We start from the raw sequence: 20,495 nt of genomic DNA on the forward strand, positions 1-20,495 counted from the left end.
GAGGGCTCTGGCCTCAACATGTGGGCAGCTACAATTTATGCCCTAAAAAGAGAACGTGAAAGCATGGACAATGAGCCACAACTTTTACACTCCGAGAAGATATGCAGAGCAATCTGTTTGAAAGAGAACAGGTTGTCCAACAAAATGGTGCCTGAAAACAATCCACTAAACGACGATCTAATAAAATTTAGACGGAATATTATAAATGTTTGCACCAGGCTCAGTTATCGTGAAAACGGATGAAAATACTTCCAAACTTTGAGAGCTAAGGAAAATACACGTAATTGACGTAATTGTAAGCAATGTCAAATTCTGGCACCCGGGCAGAATGGGTGACATGCTTGCTAGAATACAGCAACCGGCGCTATCCACGAGTTCCCAAAAAAACTAGCCACGGGCACAACGGAGACACACATAACACAGTCAGTGCGAATGCGGAAATGCCACCGTAAGATTGAGCATAGGGAACGTGATATTGCTAACACATCTCCTCTATACGCAGAAATACTCCCAGGTTAAGATGCCAGACCGAAAATTGATATGTCCAGACCACCCCAGACGGAGGGTTTCTATGTTCAGACTCTCCCAAACTGAAAGAGCCTATGTCCAGACTTTCGTGCGTTCCAAAAGAAAGTTCGAGCGCTCCAAAATTGATAATTTGTACGTTCATGTCCAGACAATCTTGTGTTCAAAAGACCCTATATTCAGACTTTCGTGCGTTCAAAATTGCCTACGTCCAAATTTTGTGTGCTCCAAACCAAAATTCGTCCGCTGCAAAATTGATATTCTGTGCGTTTTGTCGAGGATATCCTGCTTTCAAAAGACCTTATGTCACTTTAGGCTGGACATATCGACTTTCGGTCTGGAACCTCAAACTGGGCTGCATGCGAAATAGGGGGTAAGAATTACAGGATTATCTGCCAAAGTTGTTGATCCAGAAGAAATATCAGATCCAAAAAGTCGCACAACCCCTATCTAACAATGGCTGACTGATATTACCAGCAACATCTGCACCCCACAAAATCTGAAATAAAAATGATGCCCGCCCAAATTTTACGCCAAATTTTACTTAAGATCAGTCTACAAATTCTTGCCTCCGGACTCGATGACAACAAAAAGACGAAAAAGAATTAATGGTATGGAATTTCATCAACCTCCTTTTTATGTCAGCGATTCAACTAATAAAACTGCGGCCCGACTGCAATCAATCCCTCATCAATTTCTTTTACCGCTTATCGGTACGGAATAACCAACAAAACGGCGAGTCAGAGCCCTACACGGTGACCAAACTTTGATGTAGATGAGCTTCAAGTTGAAGGAGAAGAAAAGTTTGTTCCTCAAAAAAACTGGATATCTTACGATTATAACTAAATATTTCCAACAAGCATACATATTCCATCTTTTTTTATGTAACTGGTGAACAATTTATGAAATACACATTGCTTTGGAGTTAACCATTTTGGTTTTAGTTTTGTGCATGATAAAAACTTTGTTGAAACAGAGGTAAAGATTTACTTATTTCAAGGATTTTTTTCAAGTCAATTTCACATGTACATTAATTGTACAAATGTAAATTGTACTTAAATTGTGTGGACCTCAATTTCAAATTATTTTACTCATTTGTTTCGACCAGCGTGTTCGCCTTCATGTCTAGAACTAGTTGTCCCGCTTCGTGAACAATTATCTGTTCATGTATATTAGCTGGAGCTAATTGATTCTCTCTGTTTTACCCTTGGTGTATAAGTTGCGCACTTTTGGTTTCTTCTCGCTTCTCATTTCTAAGGACAAATTGAGGCAAAGGTAAATTGTCAGTGTATTCGCTTTTCGATCTCAATCATTCCTCGTATATTTTAAATATCAACTTTCTTTAAAGGGGATCAAAGCAATGAACGCTAATTTATAATCAGTTGTCCAAATTAGATAATGAAATTATTTTAGAGAGGAATATTTTTTAACTGTTCTTAAAAGGTTTAATTTTTTAATGTCAACTACATGATGCACACGTAATATTTACACGTGCTCGAATCGAATGAGCAAAAGGAAGCTAACGGGAAAGCTAACTACCCAATCGAATAGCCTTTCAAGCAGTGTTGTTTTCTTGAAAAACTTAAATTAAAATCTAAAGATAAGGTTTTTCCTGATTTTTCTAAGGGAGTTCTGCACCAGGATCAATAGAAGTAAGTATTCAGAAAATTGTATCTTGAAAGTGTCATCATCTATAGTTTTGTTTGACAAAATAATTTCGTTGCAGACAAGATATTTCACAGCTGCTGACTCTTGTATTGTTTTACTTGAACATTTCGATTTTTCAATTTCGAAGTTTTCGCTTAAAAACCAAATATCTTGGCTTCAGAAAAACTATATTCATTACTTGAGTTTGAAAAGAAATTCCACTAAAGCTATCATTTTCTCCGTTTTAACAAAGGAACGTCAGAGGAGAATCAGACTGCAGACTTAGTTGTACGAATGCATTGATCAGGTCGGTTTTCTACATGATCAAGATATCAAGCAGCGGAAAAGCACCTAAGTTTTGCTCTTGTTTAGTGTTATAACTATGTCGCAACAGTAACTCCGAGCTGGGTTAAGTTTCACGAGGCTCACGCGGAGGCCTAACAAATTTCACTGAAAATTAGATTAATGAATAGATAGCCCAGTTCATTCAAAGCTTTTTTGTCTCTGATTCTTTTTTGTTAGACTTTTGAAGCCGCCTGTTTCATTGAAGATTGTAATCTGCTGTGTCTATACACCATGGTTTTCTGATGAAACGAGATCATAACAAGCATTTTTAATTAAACAAGTTTTGGTCAATAAAACATCAAACAGGATAAATGTCGGTATAAAATACTACAGCAAGCTTCAAAATTTGTAACAAGTCGGGGAAACTATAAAATAAGATATCTAAACACAGAGGTAACAGAATGTAATTTAAAATTTTGTGGTGTTTTCAATGCCCTTCAAGTTTACATAAAATTTTTTTTTCACTCATGTTAAGCGTGAACGAGTTTTAACCTTGTCAGTTACAACTGTTATTTTTTAGAAAATGCGATTTTATGGGCACTGAAAATGTATCATATCTACAAGTATTCAAAGAAATGTTGATTTAGTTTTAAAATAATTGAGGTGATAATTAGCTTATTAAATACACGAGTCGACGGTCATTTGAGTTTTGTAAGGGTTACTGGTTGTAGTCGGGGTTTGAACCGAACTCATTCGGCGGAATTTTGGGCCCCATTCCGTGGTCGGTTGAATGAGAAGACGCCAGTTCCAGTTGTTTAGGGCTAACTTGATCACACCTACGGCTGGGACTATGAGGACTACACAGAAACCCATAGCCAGGCCCAACATTGGCGTGTAGTCAGGGAAAACACGCCCTAAACAAAAAAATCATATTACGCATGACGTTTTCCTGTGATAATGCTGTTAACTTTTGGTGTTCGCGTGCTCAATTGCTCTTTTATGCTTATCATGGTTCTTCATTGCGCGTCATAAAAGATACATATCTGCCTCTTAAAACCAAACAACCCTAGTTTTCGTGGACATTAAAATTAAGGATAATTAATTATCTTTACTCTTTATTACTTAATCATCTTAATCATTTACTTTATTATTCCACTTATTTAAATTTGGAAGACAAAATTAAGCAAAACAAATGATTACACGATGTACTATCAAACGGGAGTCACGGGGGAGGGGGATGGGGAAAGGGGTGGGTTTTTTCGAGTATTTAGAGAAATCACTAATGGGCTTGAATTTTTGCTATCACAGCTTAGTATAGTCGAAAAAGTGCTAAAACGATCTATATTGGAAAATAAGACCAATTTTACCGCACTACTCATTTGGCTCCAATAGTAAACTGGCGCCATTTGAGTCGCTTAAATAAGTGATTGAGAGTGACTTAAATCAAGCAAACTTCAGGAAAGATGCATTAGAAATCGCACATTTTCAATTAAAAGCATGGCCGGACGACTCGGGAAACCAAATCAAATTTCTGGCCTTCTAAGAAGAACATTGCTACCTCTTCTTACCTTGATTACCACCAATGTTATTGTTTGGTCTAAAATATGAACATTTTGACAAAATCATGTTTTAGTTCATATATTTTGGTTCTGAATTTCTACATCATAAGGGTTCATTGAGGGAGCTAGCGTATTCAGAATATTTACCAAAGACAACCTTTTATACCTTCAGAGGTCTTTTTTAGAGATTTCTGCATTTTATAAGATTCTTGCAGTTTCCAATAAACGAATACGTTTTATAAGATCTTACAAGAGTAGTGCATTTCTTATAATAATCTATAAAGATTAGGCTATGTCATATAAGTTCTTCAAAGAAGGACATTTGTGCCTTTTTTGTCATGCATTTAACAATTGTCTGCACCTAGTGATCAAAAATTTTGTAGATTCCTATCAGGGTCATCGAAAAACTCAGAATATTCATAAAAGATCTGTTATATTTTACAAGAATAATGTGTGTCTTATAAGATTCAAATAAAATCTTACAGGATCTGTTTGAATCTTAACAGAATAAGGTCACCTTATAACATTCTTATAAGATCTTACACGATATGTTTGAAGACCTCTTATAAATCTTGTAATTCTCTTATAATATCTTACAAGATTAATGCATTAATTTGTAAGGCGATATAGGAATCTTATAAGAGCTTATAGGATTCGAAGTGGCCAATGGCTAGGGATATTTAAAATCACAAACTAACTTTGCACTCAAAATTCTCGTCATTCTTCTGAGAATCCAGGACTGATATAATCTATTTGAAAAAACTGTTATCACCTAAAGAAAACTATCGATCACAATCCATAACGGGGGGTTGATGAAAAGATGGGGATACTAAACGTCCAAGTTTCTCAAAAATCAAACTTAACCTAATCAAATATCAAATCAAATCCTTTATATGTTGATTCCCAACGATACAAAACAGAAATCAATGTCGAACTATAAAAAAAACTCCATGAGCTGAAAAAAGTCTAGAGTCGAAACAAAACTATGTAAAGTATCATTGACCCTCTTTGAGTCATGAAAACCGATGGAAGGCCATAAATCATTTTTCCTCCGTAACGAAGAGGAAGATACAAGAAGATGGTAGACAAGATGGTCGCTTGGAAGCAAAAAATAATATCCAAATCAGCAGTAAAAAGTTCATAACTCCATGACTCTGACTCTTGAAAGACAATCAGCCAACTTTATGAGCAGCACTACTGAAGTTCTCCATTCAGACTCTTCGTTTAGTGGATGCAATCACTTGAAATACAAACCATACGTACGCTCTATATCTGCATATATTGATTTCGTATCCGTATCAACTTTCCAAACGAAAGGCACAAAGATGTCTATTAGTATTAATTTGGTAAAGTAATACTATTAGTCGCATTGTTTTGCAAAGTTCAGAAACTGATAGGAAAACTCCAGCAAATGTAGATTTAACATTGTGGAAAACGTGGGGTCAACTGTTTTCCAGTCCAAAATAAAAAAACAATGGTGGCTACAACAAAAACCAAGTTAGTACTTTTAACCCTTAAATAATTTTAGTGGGTAAATAGTTTAATTCAATGAAAATTTTTACACTCATATTATCATTAAAACGTAGCAATTTATAAGGACGTCAAAAGTTACCAAAATGATTTGGATGACAAATAGTTTTCCTGTTTTATTAATTTCCTCCTGTAGTGTACGCAATGCAATCTAAATCTAACTAGCCTACTCGAACTCAATTTTCTACTATTTTTACGTACCAACAAATATCTTACAACTTTTCATCAAATTTTAGCACCGTTCGAACGTCAATTTTTTTGAACTAACTAAGCTCGTTTCCTGTATTAACTCCACAGAGCTCTCAACAACTTTGAATAATAGAATTTTCGTTATTAAATTTTTGTTCATCAATAATTTTTGTAACACATATGACTTCTTTTATAAATTCATTGTCAGTACGTTTCCTACCACAACACAGTAGCATAATCAAAACTTATTTCATTTTTTCAGTACTTTCAATACAAAGAGATACTAATTGCAAACTAACTCACCTTGATAGGAAATTTTTGCAGATCCGCCACTGCGCATGAAGAGTGAGAAGAGAATGAACACGATTAGACAAGGTGTGATTGCACACCACATACACTGGAAGTACCTGCTTGGGGGTCTTCCCAACATTTCCTGGATATCCCGACTAAATTTGTGGTACCCGTACATGTATGCAAACACAATACTTTCCGTAAAACACACAACCAATAAACCAAATATTGCGAAATAAGAGTCTATTATAGTGACCAGAAACATGCCACCCTGGGTAACGAAGATGAGACCCGAGAGGAAAAACATAAAAGAAACTGCAGCCGTTATGTGCAACTTGTATTTTAACAATTTGGCCGGATACGAATCAACAACAGCGCAAATCAGAGCTTCCAACATTCCAAACTCACTGTCCAGTCCTAGGATAATGATCATGAAGAAGAAAATGAACGACCAAAATTGAGCGAATGGCATTTTAGCCAGAGCTGCTGGGTACGTCTCGAACGCGACTGTGATTCCGGTAGACGCTATTTGCTCGATAGGTTTGTTGTACGTGAACGAAAGGAATCCCAGAATACTGAAAACAACAAAGCCTCCGAAGAAGCTCGTAAACGCTGACACCATAGTGACCAGAACCGCGTCTTTTTGAATGTTGTGGTGGAAATCGTTGAAACTGGCGAAGGTCAGCAGACCTCCCCAGCCTGGTCCCATCGAATAGAACACCTGCTGGAACGCATCTGCCCACACGCTCAAATCACCCAGCCTAGAAAAGTCTGGAGTGAGGTACTTTTTGATACCCAACATTGCCCCATCCAGGGTTACTCCTCGGACCAGAAGAATAAAGAGGATAAAGTATGGAAAAGTAGCAGTGAAGTAAACAACTTTTCCGGTTGTTTTGATACCCTTGACCACGCATAGAAAAGTGACGACCCAGATGAAAGCGAGGGCAAGTGCCAGTCTCCACTGGATGTGTCCGAAGTGCCAGAGGCCAGAGGAGAGTCCGAGGACATCGTCCACGAGGTAGCTGGTGGCTGGGGTCACGTACGAGACATTGGTCCAGATTTTTGCCCTGAAGGAAACAAAATTCTTTGTAAGCTGCTAAAAATAAACAATTAAGCTACAAATTAGCAATTAATATCTTGCTCTGCAAAATTCATTGAAACATACCATCAACCATCAGGTATTCAAGAAATTAATAACCTAATCCCAGCCTCCTCAAATTAGAGAACTTCTTCTGCACTTTAAATAATCTCCTGAGCTTCAAAATCATTTTAAAACTAAGAATGATCGAATTCTCATCTCGACAATTATAAGATCACCATTAAAACACGCGTTACACTAGCTGAATGTCCGATAAATTGAGCGCATCACAAGATAAATAAATACCTCAGGCGCAATAGATAAATACTCTGTTTTGAAAGCCGTCGCTATTTTCGGCGTTTTTTCATCAGAGGTATTCGAGAATTTTTGCTGCTTTTTCGGCATTGTCAGTTTTATTCGTTATTCGACATATAACAAATTGGTCAGCCGTTTATTAAACATAAGGAAATATCGTTTTTCTTGATAGTGCGAAATTTTTGGCGTACAAAATATTAGGCCATTTAATAAAGTAGAAAAATTCACCCTTGTCGTTTTGACGCAACCAGTAAAACTTCGGAAAGGCCATTTTAAGGTGTAAAGATAAATTCCCTACTCTATATTTCTAAAAGTTACTTTTTTCTAAAGTGAATATCTTACCCCTCATTCCTTGGCTCCACACAAATCTGATCTCCCACGTGAATATCACTGGTCCAAATTGTGGGGGTAGTTTCCTGGCAGTGACTCCAGGGAACTTCCCCAAAAGTGAGGGAAGCGAACATGTAGTACACGCTGTAACACATGATCACATTGTAGTACAGAATCACAATGGCCGTCATAGTACATGCACACACTCCGATTCCAGAGAAAAGTGGACAAACAGACCAAGCTGTGATTGGACCTTCGTTGCTGAATTGCCCCCATGCCAGTTCCAAGAACATCAGAGGCATTCCACAACATGCAAGAGCGATAAAATAGGGAATCAAAAATGCCCCGCCGCCATTTTTGTAACAGACGTAAGGGAACCGGAAGACGTTGCCGACTCCGATTGAAAATCCGACAACTGCGAGAAAAAACTCGAGTCTGTTGCCCCATTGACCTCTCTCTGGCTGACTTTCTTTGACCTCTGAGTCCGACTTTTTGACCTCTATGCTGTCTGGTACTTTTTTGCTATTTTGCGCGTCATTTGCGAATACATTGTCGTCTACGGTCGAAAGGTCCAGAATTTCAGAATTCGAATGCAGGATTGCAATTCCGTTGTTGCAATCTAGTTGGTTATTCGGATCATGTTTTTGTTCCGTAACTTCGTCTTTCGGCTTATCCTCCATGGTATGTATAAGGAAACAGATTGTTCAATCGTTAACTTGTTGTTAAGAATCGTTAAATTGTAATAAATAATTATAAATCTACCAGACTGTTTTGTATGTAGTTATTTGTCGGTTAATGAGATAAACACCGCGTATAACTGAGACGGGGAGACGTTAAAAACAATAGAGATTCTAACTTCTCGCTCCACAAATTGAGCCCTATAGTCGTTTCTCTTTGATTAGGCCAGGTTCATTGTTGCTGCGGGGCTGAATGCTGAAAAAGAAAGGAAACAGTTTACTTTATCGATTTAGCCAGGAAGTGATCAAGGCCATTATTGCTCATGTTGTTTGAGAATTTCCACCGTGCAAGCAGTGCCCAATAAAATTAAGTTAGTACATGGTGATAAATTATGGAGCTTTACACTATAATAGTATGATTTTGAAACCATCTCTGAACAATGACACTCATGCGTCTGCAATGTGCTGTCCAAAATGTTTCAATGATTTTTTTCAAAGTGTTTATTAAAGTGTTTAAATACATGAGGTGGTTGGGTTTTCCCCTATCCCAAACTAACTCTTCTAAACTCTAAGTGTGCAAAAATTCATTAAACTCATTTAGAAGTTCCCGAAAAATTCAATTTAGATAACAACACCCCGGCTGGCTAGATCTTTAAAAATCTTCATCTTATAATACTAATAAGACAATACACCAATTTGTTTTACATTTTCAATTTTTTTCATTTTTTTCACTTAAAAGATCCATAAAGCAGCCTTTTAATTTAAATTTAATTTTTAGTTAAAAAAATTATTGCTAAGATCTTTCTGTTCCGACCCCTCTTAGTGGCTCAACTGGCTTTTTCGGTCAGACTATTTTGGCCGATCGATATGTTCATTGTAGAGAATTGTGAATGGTATCAATGCAAAGCGGCTCCTGTGTAGATATCTCGGATAAAAAAATGCTTTTTAATTTCGTTTTCTTCATACAATTATCGGGCCTTAAATCTTTTTATCCCTATTTTTCTAAAGTTCGACAACCTTGTTTTAAAAAAATGTTTGAAATTGGTAAGAAAAGTATTAAGGGTTTTAAGAAAATTACAAGGGAGTAAATATGACCTGTTGGATCTCTGTATGACCAAAATATAACCTTGATCTCAGTATGATCTAAAAATGGCATACAAAAAAAATTTTATAATTAGTCATTTTTTTCATCAAAAATGGCTACAAATACGCTTATGTACACCACTTTGTTGAATATAACCGGAAGAAGAAACCTAAACAATGCTGATATAACTTTTGCAAAAACTAATTTTTGCTGGTTTTTTGATAATTTAATTAAATAAGTATATAAAATTCATCATATGTTTTTCATATAACAACTTGTTTGTGCTAATCATCTGTTTTTGAAAATTTGGCACAAATATGTGTTTTTAATGAATAAGCATCAATAGAAAGACTCTTTTTGTCCTCGTGGATTATGAGCTTTGCAACACTTTTTTCCAATTTCTGCAAGCTTGTGGCTTAGTCGCAGCAAAATTTATTTGAAGGTTTTGTTTGGTGAACCTTCTTAGTGGCTTTTAGGTAATGGCTTTCTGCTTTGCTATTACAAGTTTTGTTCATTTTTTGACACTGGCATATCTTTGAGGTTCTTTTTGTTGTCTCCACACACTATCACATTATGAACGGTCATTTATCAGAATATTGGAGTTGTAAAAAGTCTCATAGTTATTGTTTTCAGACATGGATTCGACACAGTTTTGTCGTAATTTTCAATTGAATTTCTGATTTCTTTCTTGTATTTTATTTGCCCTTTTTAGTCATCCGGCATATGCTGGGAACTTACAAGTCCCAAAGCTTCATATTAAAGTACAAAAGAACCTATTTCAGGTAATGGCCATTAGTTTTCTGGACTTTGACACTAATTGTGTTCAAAAAAATTAAACCTATATTCAACTTGGACATTTTTGTTCGTTTTTTTAGTCTACTCAGTACCTAGTCTCACTAAGGACAGATCCAAGTCTGTACTGGTGAAGTAAATGTTAAGTTTTCAAAAATGAATTCATTATTTTGTTTTGTAATGCTATTTTGACTTTGTTATTAAGTGATTTTTAAATATACATTGAGTTTTGGTGGTAATTAAAGCTGATTAATTTCTTGGTATTTTTGTTTGTTTTTTTCTCACTAATTGAGCATCTCATCATCCCTCAAATGCGTCACCATTGAAATCAGCTGCTAGTTTGAATTTAAAGGGATTCTTTTTTCACGCAACAAGTGTCTTTGATCGAAATGTGAATATTTGAATTATTTATATCTCTTCATTATTTAGACTACAATTAGGTCAAAAATATGATTGAGCGAGGTTGGAACATTTTGTGCTAACGCACATTACTGAGACTCCCTCTTCGATGGAAATTTCAAATTTCGGTTTCTTAACTTGCATTTTCTGTAATTTTTTTCTCGTCCTTTGAAAGAAAAAGGAGTTTAAGTTGCTCTGGAAGTAAAAAATTTTTAGAAAGTTAAAAAGAGTTTAAAAATGAACTTGTAACTAAATGTTTGCTCGTGATAAAACAACGTTACTTAGCTCCTACTAATAGTTCAGCAATATTTTCAGCAAGTTGTTTAATGACTTTTCCTCACTTTTTATATAATGAGCAACATTCTCAAAGCTGTTCCATTTTTTTTTTTTAAAAAGCTTAAGTTTTGTCTTTTAGTTAAGGAAAATAACATCCATGGCGTCGAATGAACAATTTTGGCAAACTTTTCTGGTATGTCTGAACATTTTGAGCCGCACACAGACTCGCACGGGTCGTTAATCATTTCACTAGGGAGGGAGGCCTCAATTCCTCCTCAAATTGGGTAATTATATAGAGCATGTAGTTTTTTATTTAGGTAATTTTTATGTAGTTATATAAAAACTCAACTTACCGCCCACGTTTACTTTTTTGGCCACTGATGACGATTTAAGAATTTTGGAAAGCGAAAGTTGCTGCTGTTGTAGGGTTAGACCTTTATTGGTTACGTAATTCAACGACAGTTTATACTATATTGTGAGATAGTTGGTATCGTAAGATCTCAAAATATTGCTCGTATTGTCTCACAGTTTCACATTTCAAAAGTTTTGGGAAGAAGAAGGAATTAGTTTAACCTGAGTAATAAATAATAATTGTTTCTGCGAAACCTGCTGAAAACAGCTGTGTAAACTGACGTTCTCAAGTCAAAATGATCAGTTTAAGTTAAACAAACGGAAAGGAACACGCACCGCAATTATCAATAACAGTCTGGTTGTGCTTTAAACATGGCTTTTAGTTCAACTATTTATGCTAACAAATTGAAACAAAGGTTTCAGCTCAAATTCCTCACTTGTAAAACGGGACACTTCAGTGTTAGAAATGTAAGAATGAGTTTACCTGCGCTTAATTTTCCTAGAATAAATCGACATTCCGTTATAAAGCAAAAAAAATCTGGGAGAGACAAATAAGTTTTATGCCCACATAACACAGCTCGGCTGTGTTTAAAGAAGTTATTGTTGAATGGTTGAGGAAAACTTTAATAGTCCATTAAATTTGTAGAGCCCTATAAAAGTGTAATCACTTCACCTGAAAAACACATTTCTGGTTTTTTGTCCCAGTTTGAGGCGCAAGAATTGTACTGCTAAAATTGGGTAATCGTTAATGGGATTTATTACGTTTCGACGCCTCTTTAAAATTTCTGTAAAATTGAAAGGATACATGTTCTGTCGCAACAAGAGGCCGAACTTAAGCTTAACTACGCGCCTCATTGCTGCGTATTATTAGCTGTTTCGCATAATTGGGACTCAAACTGATAACAATGACTTATAGTGGTTGATACATTTCAAGAACAGCCAAAACAGCACATCTTCGTGCCATTCAAGGAAGAGAAAGGACAATGTACCATCTTAGAAAAAGTACTTCAGACTGAGGAGAGACAGAAAGACAGGACGAAAAGGTACGCGAAGAGACCAACCGTCGCATGAGATTGTTAAAGCACCTATTTGCAGAAGAAAATGTTACTAATTATATGAACTGATTAACGAAGCTAGCGTTTGTAAGAATTTGCAGCTTGCACATTGACAAATTGACGCTATAAAATGCAGTCTGAGACAAGTGTATTATATTATAATACTACGTTATATTGACTAACAACAATAAAAAACATGGCGAAAAGATAAGAAAAACAAGGAAGGCGTGGTAGGTGTAAAATTAAAACATGGGCACTGCAATCTGTACAAGATCTGTAAGAATGCTTGGAACCATAATTAGTTTCCTTTAGCAGAATCTCTTCCCATAGATTGGGAAATGCTTCCACACTTGCCAAAAGCAACCCTACGCCCTCTAATCCAGGATATAAAGAATGAGTAGGTATGAAAACAGAGTAAGTGTTCTTTTTGTTGAACCAAAAAACTACAAACGTGGACAAACTGAGCAAGACCAATTTCAACGCTGCTTGTGCTCTACAACGTTCTGATCTGAGCATAAGTGTGAAAACTTTATACAAATTGTAAAATCAAATTTGAAATTATTTGCAAACAGCTGAAATTCAAAAAAAAACAATAAATAGTTTTTGAAATATTTGTGAACAGGTTTCGCAAATTTACACTTATTTCAAAATTGCTGCAACTCTTATTGCAACTTTTCCTATTTGCAATTCCTATAGCCATTTCAACTATTAGGGAATTTGTTTGAAGGTTTCAACGGACAAAAACTTGATTAGGTGAATAAAATGGCGAAGACCACCATCTTATTATTGTTCCGATCCACTTTGGTGGAGGAAGAACTATATGCTCAACTGGTTTTTTTTAGTTGGGAGTGATATCACAAGAAAACCCGTAGAAAATAGAATTACAAATATTTTTTTGATTTTCGTTTTCTCCATTGAGTTATCAAGGCTTATAGTTTTGTGAACTGATTTCAGTTGTTTTTGTTCAAATTTTCCTTATTTTTGCTCAGTTTCCGGGTTTACATAAAAATGCGATAAAATTGTTAACAAAAGTGTTAATCTTTTTATCTGAAAAACTGTAAGCTGAGCGCAAAATGCAGTGTTTGTGGGTTACTTACAGTCCCAAGTATTTGGATTGTATTGGTGTGCTCTTTTCTTTTTATGATCAGTTCACATTTTTTGCACTTTCTTCACGTCAGTGACTAAACAAATTGGAGCGGTGATTTTAATCACACTGGAGAAGTAAAGGAAGTGTGAAAACAAGCAGATTTGAAGCGTTATTTTTTCAAAGTACCTTAAAATTGGAGTCAAAAACAGTAATTTGAACAAATTTTTGGGTTTCGAAAGCAAATTTTCTTAACAGTATTCGTGTCATCAAATTTTGATGATAGGGATTAGATACCCCTAATTAATGATTTGAGGATTTTTTTAAGGATTTTTTTGAGTTTTGTGATTAATTTGTCGTCTTTATTTTCTCATCATTTGGTGTTGCTGAGAACATGTCAAACAAGAGATTAACAGGGACCATTTGAATGGACTCGCTTATTTCAGTTCCAAGCTAAAGCGTTCTATGACTTGGACAATCATTACTTTTTAAGAAAGGTTGAATATTTTGTGAGTTTGAGTTTCGTGAGTTTTTATTGTTCATTTGTTGTCTGATCGATTAGTCACATTAATGACATGTCCCGTCCTCTGCAAGGAAAAACTCAATTAGTACAGTTAATTATCTCAGTTGATCGCTGGTGCTTTCTAAGACTTATACGCTCTTCGTTTTCGAAAAATTCTTGGGAGGCACAAATTTTATTCGCAATCTCGTTTGGCGTAGTAATGACGCTAAGAGTTCAAACACTTTGCATAAAGTGTTGTTGTTTTTGATAATTCTTAAATTACAATCTTGGATAAAAAATAAGTTTTCTCATTGTTTATAGATTTTTTTGTTCCATGTTGCTTATATGGGGCCATGGGTTTTTTAGATTGCCTCACAGTGATTTTGTAGTGAAATTTTAAACTTTCAAGTCATAAGTCCAGTCAATTTTTTAAGCTGTAATTCTGTTTCCCTGCTTTGTGTTTTTCGTTGTTTGAGGCTCTTTTTTGTTTTAAATTTTTTCAGAGTTAAACCGAAAAAACCAAAATTATTCAGATAATTTTGTCGTCTCAAAAACAAACCAATGTTGCGTAATGTTTATTCTAAGTCTCTCTAGAAAAAATTAACAGGTGGTTTGCGTGATTAGAATTTGATCATGCGTTAGTTATCTTACTCCCTAAAATGAATTTACAACTGATTTACAATTTTGGTATAACTTGAATTAGATAAAGAACAATAAAAATTATATGTAAAAAATCTCTAATAAAAGGTCAGCTGTCGATTGGATTCTAACAAGCCTAAATATTTTAATTGCAATGATTTTTTGAGTGGCGTCCAAAAAATTTTCAATTTATAGCGGCATTTGTCTCTATCTGTATTCTACGGCATGCAATCTATTTCGAAGTTATTTTGTTGTTTTGGCAATCTGCCAGCTATGTTTTATTTTCAATCACAACTTTGTGTTGCTAAACTGTTGCATCGGAACTTTTGGCTTAAATTCAACCCAAATGTTCAAAAATTAAGTTTTTTTCATCGAAAAGGCACCATCTATGATTCCTTCAATAGCACAATTAAATCAAATTTGCCGGAAGAAAAGCTAAATATTACCGACAAAATCTCTCCATTCTACGCAGACGTTTAATTTTATTGCAGATTCCAATAAGAATTTTCTGGATTTCTTAAAAAATCTCTTTTCTAATAAAACTCACAAATTATAAAAGCTTCATCAATTATTTTTTCATTATCGTTTTTTTCTGATCAAATAACATTTTATGAAAACTAATGGATTAGTTGCAGTTTCGTAAGAACAAGCAGCAATATCATGGCTAGTTTTATTAAAATCTACGGGTTTTACAATAAAAAAAGTTTATTTATCTCGATTGATTTGAAAAAAATTGTTTTGCTTTTATTGGTTTCTTCTAAGTTAATATACCGGATAGTTATCATACTCAAATTTGTGGCTCAAATACCGACATTTAATTTATACATGCAATGGAGGCGCAGCGAACATGTTGTATTGTTTCAATTGGAATTTCATGGTTTTTGACATCAACGTTGTATTTGTAATATTGTTTTTGAAAGTCTGTATTTTTGAAAAGTTACAATTGTCCATTTTGAGGTTCATTTTTCATGCATATTTTGTCAAATTATTACTTTAATGACAAGCCAAACTTACATCACTATATTGGCCTTGACAGTGGCCGAAATTGAAGCAATCTTATGTTCTCAGTACTTAGATTAAGGTTTTAACGTCATGGACATTATTTTCTATCACAACTTACACAAATTGTTTTCACATGTGCCTTTATTTGTCGTTGTTTGTATTCGTTTAATATAATACGGATAATCAAAGCCCTCAATAGCTTCCAATAGCGTTATAATTGAACCTATTTATTGATTTCAGCTGATAGCTAATTGTTTTCATAATTCTGAAATCTTTTTTTTTTTTCAAAAAAGAGTCTTGTAACTTTACTCCTTTTAGTCGTTTTACTTGCTACCTAGTCTCAATAAGGGTCAGGTCCCATAAATAATTAAGTGAAGTAAAGGTTAATTTGTTTAATTTAGGTTTTTTGTGATGGTTTTTTTTTGATGCTTTGAAGGCTATTGATGACCTGTTGGAACTGAGTGATGTGTTTGTGCTGAGTGGATAACATGTCTTTAGCTTCTGAAAACCAATTTAATTATTGATTATAACTTTTTTGGCTTTATAAGGTGCTTTATAATGGAAATTGAGCTTTGGTCCTAATCAATGTTTGTTTTTGTTATTTGATTTTGCTGTTTGCCTTGTCTCATTAATGTTATATCTCATCGACCCTTTAAAACGATCTTATTGACTTCGTTTAATGGTTCAAGTTTAAAGTGTTTGGTTTCGTACACCACTTATTTTTGAAAAAAGTGTAAATTTGGAAAACAATCAAGTCAAAACTGTGAATGAATGGTGTCGGAACAATATGTGCGAACGCACATTAGCGAGCCTCCTTGTGTTTTCAAGGCGGTAATATGAGTAGTCTTTTTTGCCTTCAATCACATCATGACTACTTTTTAATTGAACCTTATTAGCTGTTTGGCCTGCACACTGTTGTCATTCATAGTACGTTTGGATGTTTCCTCAATTTGTGATCTGTAATTAGTTTCGTCTTGTGGGAAATCATTTAAATTTTCGTTCTGAATAGACGAAATATGGATTCTTTACTATTCGATCATTACTATATGGCTATCACTCTCTATAGATCTTCAGTTCCATCATATCCCCCGAAAAACTTAGACCTTCATTATGGTATATTTACACATAAATTTGAAATATCAATGACTACTGACTTGCGCAACAGCTGTTCCTGAGTTATATAATACATTAAAAATCAAATAAATTTCAGCATCTTTTCCAAACGTTAAAAAACAACAACAGGTATTTTCAATATGTTCAAGAAAACGAAAAAAAATATATTTAGGCTCTCATCTCAATTTAAATTTTTTGTACGAAGAAATTTTTTTACGTTGTTTGCTAAGCTCTAAACGTTGTACAATAAGGTTTTACATTTGCAATTTGTCAAATTTTAACGACTCCCGTAGAAAACAAGCAGCACTGGAATCCAAAAAATTATATGTATTTTTCCTCATGCAGAAAAAAGATTAATTTATAACAAAAATTGTTTTATTTAGTGTAACAGTTTATGTTCACATTTATTTGCAGAGAAATAATTTATTTCTAGTTTTTGAAAAATGAAAAATTAACATAAAACTGAAAAAAAAACTGGATGTAAAATAAGCTTGAAATTAATTTAACCACATAGCATAAAACTTTCAGTTAATTTTGCCTAAAAAGCTCATCATTCGTTTTTTTGCTATTTGTTCGTATTGCTAGCCAGTGCATATTGCGAAAGAATACTGGCGACACCTTTCAAGCAGATATTCGTCATAGTTTATGCTAAATTTTTTTTTAATAGCTTGCTTCATGGCTTAGTTATGTGCATGATTTAGTGTGTTTGTGTGTCGCATTTTTTGTGTTAAGACACATGGAAGTATCTTTTGCTTAATTGAAATCACAAAAGAGTTAAGAACTATGCCTGATTGAATTTGTCTTGAGCACTTTATCTTCTGGCAATGAAGCTTGCTGCTTCATTAATATTCTGGATCTCTTGCCCTCTGACATTTGCTTTTTCAGGTAGTCGCTATGAGTACTGAAAAAATATGTCTTCCAATACAAAAATTGAATTCTGTATTAAGTAACTGAATTCTGTTGCAATTCACGTTTTATAAATTTGCATATTGATGTTCTTCTTGTAGTTTTCAACTCCTCAAATTGCGGCAAAACTGGTCTCCCGTTTTTTGACGTTCTGTTTGTTTTTAAGATGTTTTGATCTTAAACATTTCTTGTGTTTCGTCTTGTTAAATTTTGATGAGAATTTTGTTATAAATCGAGCTTTCAGGATACTAACGAAGCTGAAAACGGGGCAATTTTCAAATCCAATTTGTTTGTGATTGATGTCTTGTGCATTTGGTCAGCAGCACTGTTGCTATATTCAAACCGTTTGACTACTCGATTACTTAGCCAATTCTATTTTCGAATTTGTTTTTTAATCTTTTATGCAACACACAGAATTCCAATCATTGAGTAAAAATAGAAACAAATAAATTTGATGCACTCCGTCGAAATATTATTGTTTCCCCATATTCAGAGTTTTTCCCGATGTGAGGACTTCGCAGAGGAGCCAAGACCTGGGACCTCTCGGGGCAGGGATACTTGGGTTTTTCTGGGCAGAGAAGAACCCAAGTCTTGAGTTTCTCTGAGCAGAGTTAAGCTTGACATCGTGAGGTTAGTATGTTTTTCATATAATAAGGGGATAATTCTTTGTCATTTTTTGCACTGGATTACAGTCTTTTGTTTAAGAAATCATTTACCGTAGCAATTCTTGGATTTGAATCCTGAGACGTGGGGCCACTCTGGGCAGAAAAAAATTCAAAATTTTGCTACGTTGTGGGATCGATTTTTTCTCTTCACGATCATTTAATTAACATATAGCCTCGTTAGAGCAGTCAAAACTTAGCGTTTTAATTTCAAATAAGACCACTTTTTACATATTATGCACAAAAGACATTAACTGAAAACCGAAATTTTTGAAAAAAAACAACGTCTTCGAATTAAGTGGATCTAATAAATTTCAGCACTGTTTAACATATTAACCAGTCTGCTTCACTTGCAGAGCTGGTGCATATATCCCAAAATACAGACCCATAGTCAATAAAAAGCAGGGAAAACAAAAAAAGGTTTTTTTGGTAAATTCAATTGATTCTCTACCAGATGGTGTAAAAAATTTTTTTAATGCTTTAGGCTCATTTTTGATGCTTTTGACTTGAGTATATGCCACACAATTTTTGTCGCATATATTTATGTCTGGCTCTACATCTATAGCTTACCGGCAATTGGGGGCATTTGAGGTGGGTTTCAATCGGTTGCCAAGATTGTGAGACAATTACATTTTGTTTTTGAAACTTTTTAGGATACTCAAAATTATGTGAAAAGTGCCCCTGAACCTGGAAAAAGGCACCATTCTAGCCGTCGGTTGAGCAAAAATCAAGTCTTGGATCATTTCTGCCAAGCGAAATCCCAAGTCTTGTGCCTTGTTTGCCACGATGTCACCAAGTCTTGGGTCTACTCAGAGTGACACAAAACTATGACTTTCTCTTGACAAAGAGACCCAAGTCTAGGAAATTCTCTGGGCAGAGACTCCAAGTCTTGATTTTCCTCTGTCAAAAAAAAAACTCAGAGAATGACTCTGGTGTGTTCTCTTTGCAGCCTTGTATTTGACCTGATCAGGCTCTGAATCAGGCCTGGGACCTTCTATGATTTTTTTTCTGAATCAGGCCTTATCGTCTACATAGATGTGGTACGGGACAATAGTTGCAACTTACAAAATTGGGTTCTGTTGAAAACTGTCAAAATATTAATTGAATTTCTTGCAGAATAAATTTTGCCCATCTGAAGAAAACGAAATGGCTGATTTTGACACACATAATTTGTCAAAATGTGACAATAAGCAAATTAAATATTAAACAGCTGACAAGAAATATCATGGCTGCTCAAACAGACGGAGACATCAAACCTGATTATTACAGTATACGTGTTTAAATAACTTGAACTTTTAGGACAAAAACTTATCTACAAATTAACTGATGTGTAGACTTATATAGCGTCACCGATCTGCCAAAGCGTATTCGAACACAAAAATGATGGTAAGAAAGAGAATTTGGCGCAAAGAACTTCCGAAAATTGACATACATGGTAAAAGAACAAAAATGAGTTTGGCTTTGGTTCACAAAACATCGAAATTTTCGCGTTTACTTTTGTGTCCCCGTATTTTTAACCAAGTTTTCTGGCTGTTTTTTCCGTTTTCTCGATAAACAGAAATCAAAGCTATTTTTGTCCATATGTTACAATTCATTTTATCCCTTACTTTTTTTTCTTAAATTTTTGTAAGCGATACTGAAGCTTACAATGTTTAGCAGATGTAACCCTTACCTGTAACGGTGAACGCTAAAAGCATCTTAAAAGAATCAGAAATGCTTTGTTAGATGTAACTGTATATTATGAATAACAGAAGCAAATGTGACAGAAGTAAACAAAAAAGGTTTCTTCCAATTAGAAAACAAACTTAAAATCTGATCAAATTTTCTCTCTTTAGTTTCATTTGGCGCAGTCTAAAATGCTCTCTGTTATGGCAAAGTGCAGTAGCTGCAATAAATTAACTCATTAATTATTAATCCTGGCAATAAAAATTTCAATGCATCGCTGGTTTTGAATGAAACTCTATAAAGCTTTCGCATACCATTCAAATGAACATTCAGCTGCACTTGTTCATAGAGAGTATGGACAAAACAGAGAAAACGCCAAAAGTTGCAACCAATTCAACTAGGTGAAGTATATTGACATGGTAATCGAATTTTTTCAGCGTTTTCAAGTACTTTTTTGCGTCCTGCTGAATTGGAGAAAACGTTGTTCACGACATAGTTTTGACACAACAAGGGTGCAGTTTTTTAATAACAACATGGGA

At 34.7% G+C, this 20,495-nt stretch overlaps 1 protein-coding gene across 3 annotated transcripts; it reads right to left on the minus strand.

The window, feature by feature from the left end:
- Positions 1–2,770: 2,770 nt before the first annotated feature.
- LOC142342206 (sodium-dependent proline transporter-like) lies at positions 2,771–20,185 on the minus strand. Of its 3 annotated transcripts, none has more exons than XM_075393451.1 (4): positions 19,964–20,185; positions 7,762–8,682; positions 6,039–7,093; positions 2,771–3,371 (listed from the first exon to the last, which is right to left on the minus strand). In XM_075393451.1, exons 2-4 carry the CDS (start codon positions 8,427–8,429, stop codon positions 3,136–3,138), a joined length of 1,959 nt encoding a protein of 652 aa, XP_075249566.1. In that variant the 5' UTR covers positions 8,430–8,682; positions 19,964–20,185; the 3' UTR covers positions 2,771–3,135. The 3 variants fall into 3 exon arrangements, with proteins under 3 accessions (XP_075249566.1, XP_075249568.1, XP_075249567.1); XM_075393453.1 differs by lacking the exon at positions 19,964–20,185 and adding an exon at positions 19,357–19,418; XM_075393452.1 differs by lacking the exon at positions 19,964–20,185 and adding an exon at positions 11,331–12,058.
- Between the last annotated feature and the right edge of the window lie 310 nt (positions 20,186–20,495).

The sequence above is a fragment of the Convolutriloba macropyga genome, chromosome 7 (assembly GCF_964194025.1).
Source record: "Convolutriloba macropyga chromosome 7, txConMacr16.3, whole genome shotgun sequence".
NCBI lineage: Eukaryota > Metazoa > Xenacoelomorpha > Acoela > Convolutidae > Convolutriloba > Convolutriloba macropyga.

What these genes read in the sequence shown, in the direction of transcription:
- LOC142342206 (XM_075393451.1), bottom strand. Translation starts at nt 8,429, where the DNA reads ATGGAGGATAAGCCGAAAGACGAAGTTACGGAACAAAAACATGATCCG. An exon ending in GTGGAGCCAAGGAATGAGGG is followed by an intron (nt 7,094 to 7,761) that starts GTAAGATATTCA and finishes TGTTTCCTTCAG; the next exon opens with GGCAAAAATCTGGACCAATG. An exon ending in TGCAAAAATTTCCTATCAAG is followed by an intron (nt 3,372 to 6,038) that starts GTGAGTTAGTTT and finishes TTTTTTGTTTAG; the next exon opens with GGCGTGTTTTCCCTGACTAC.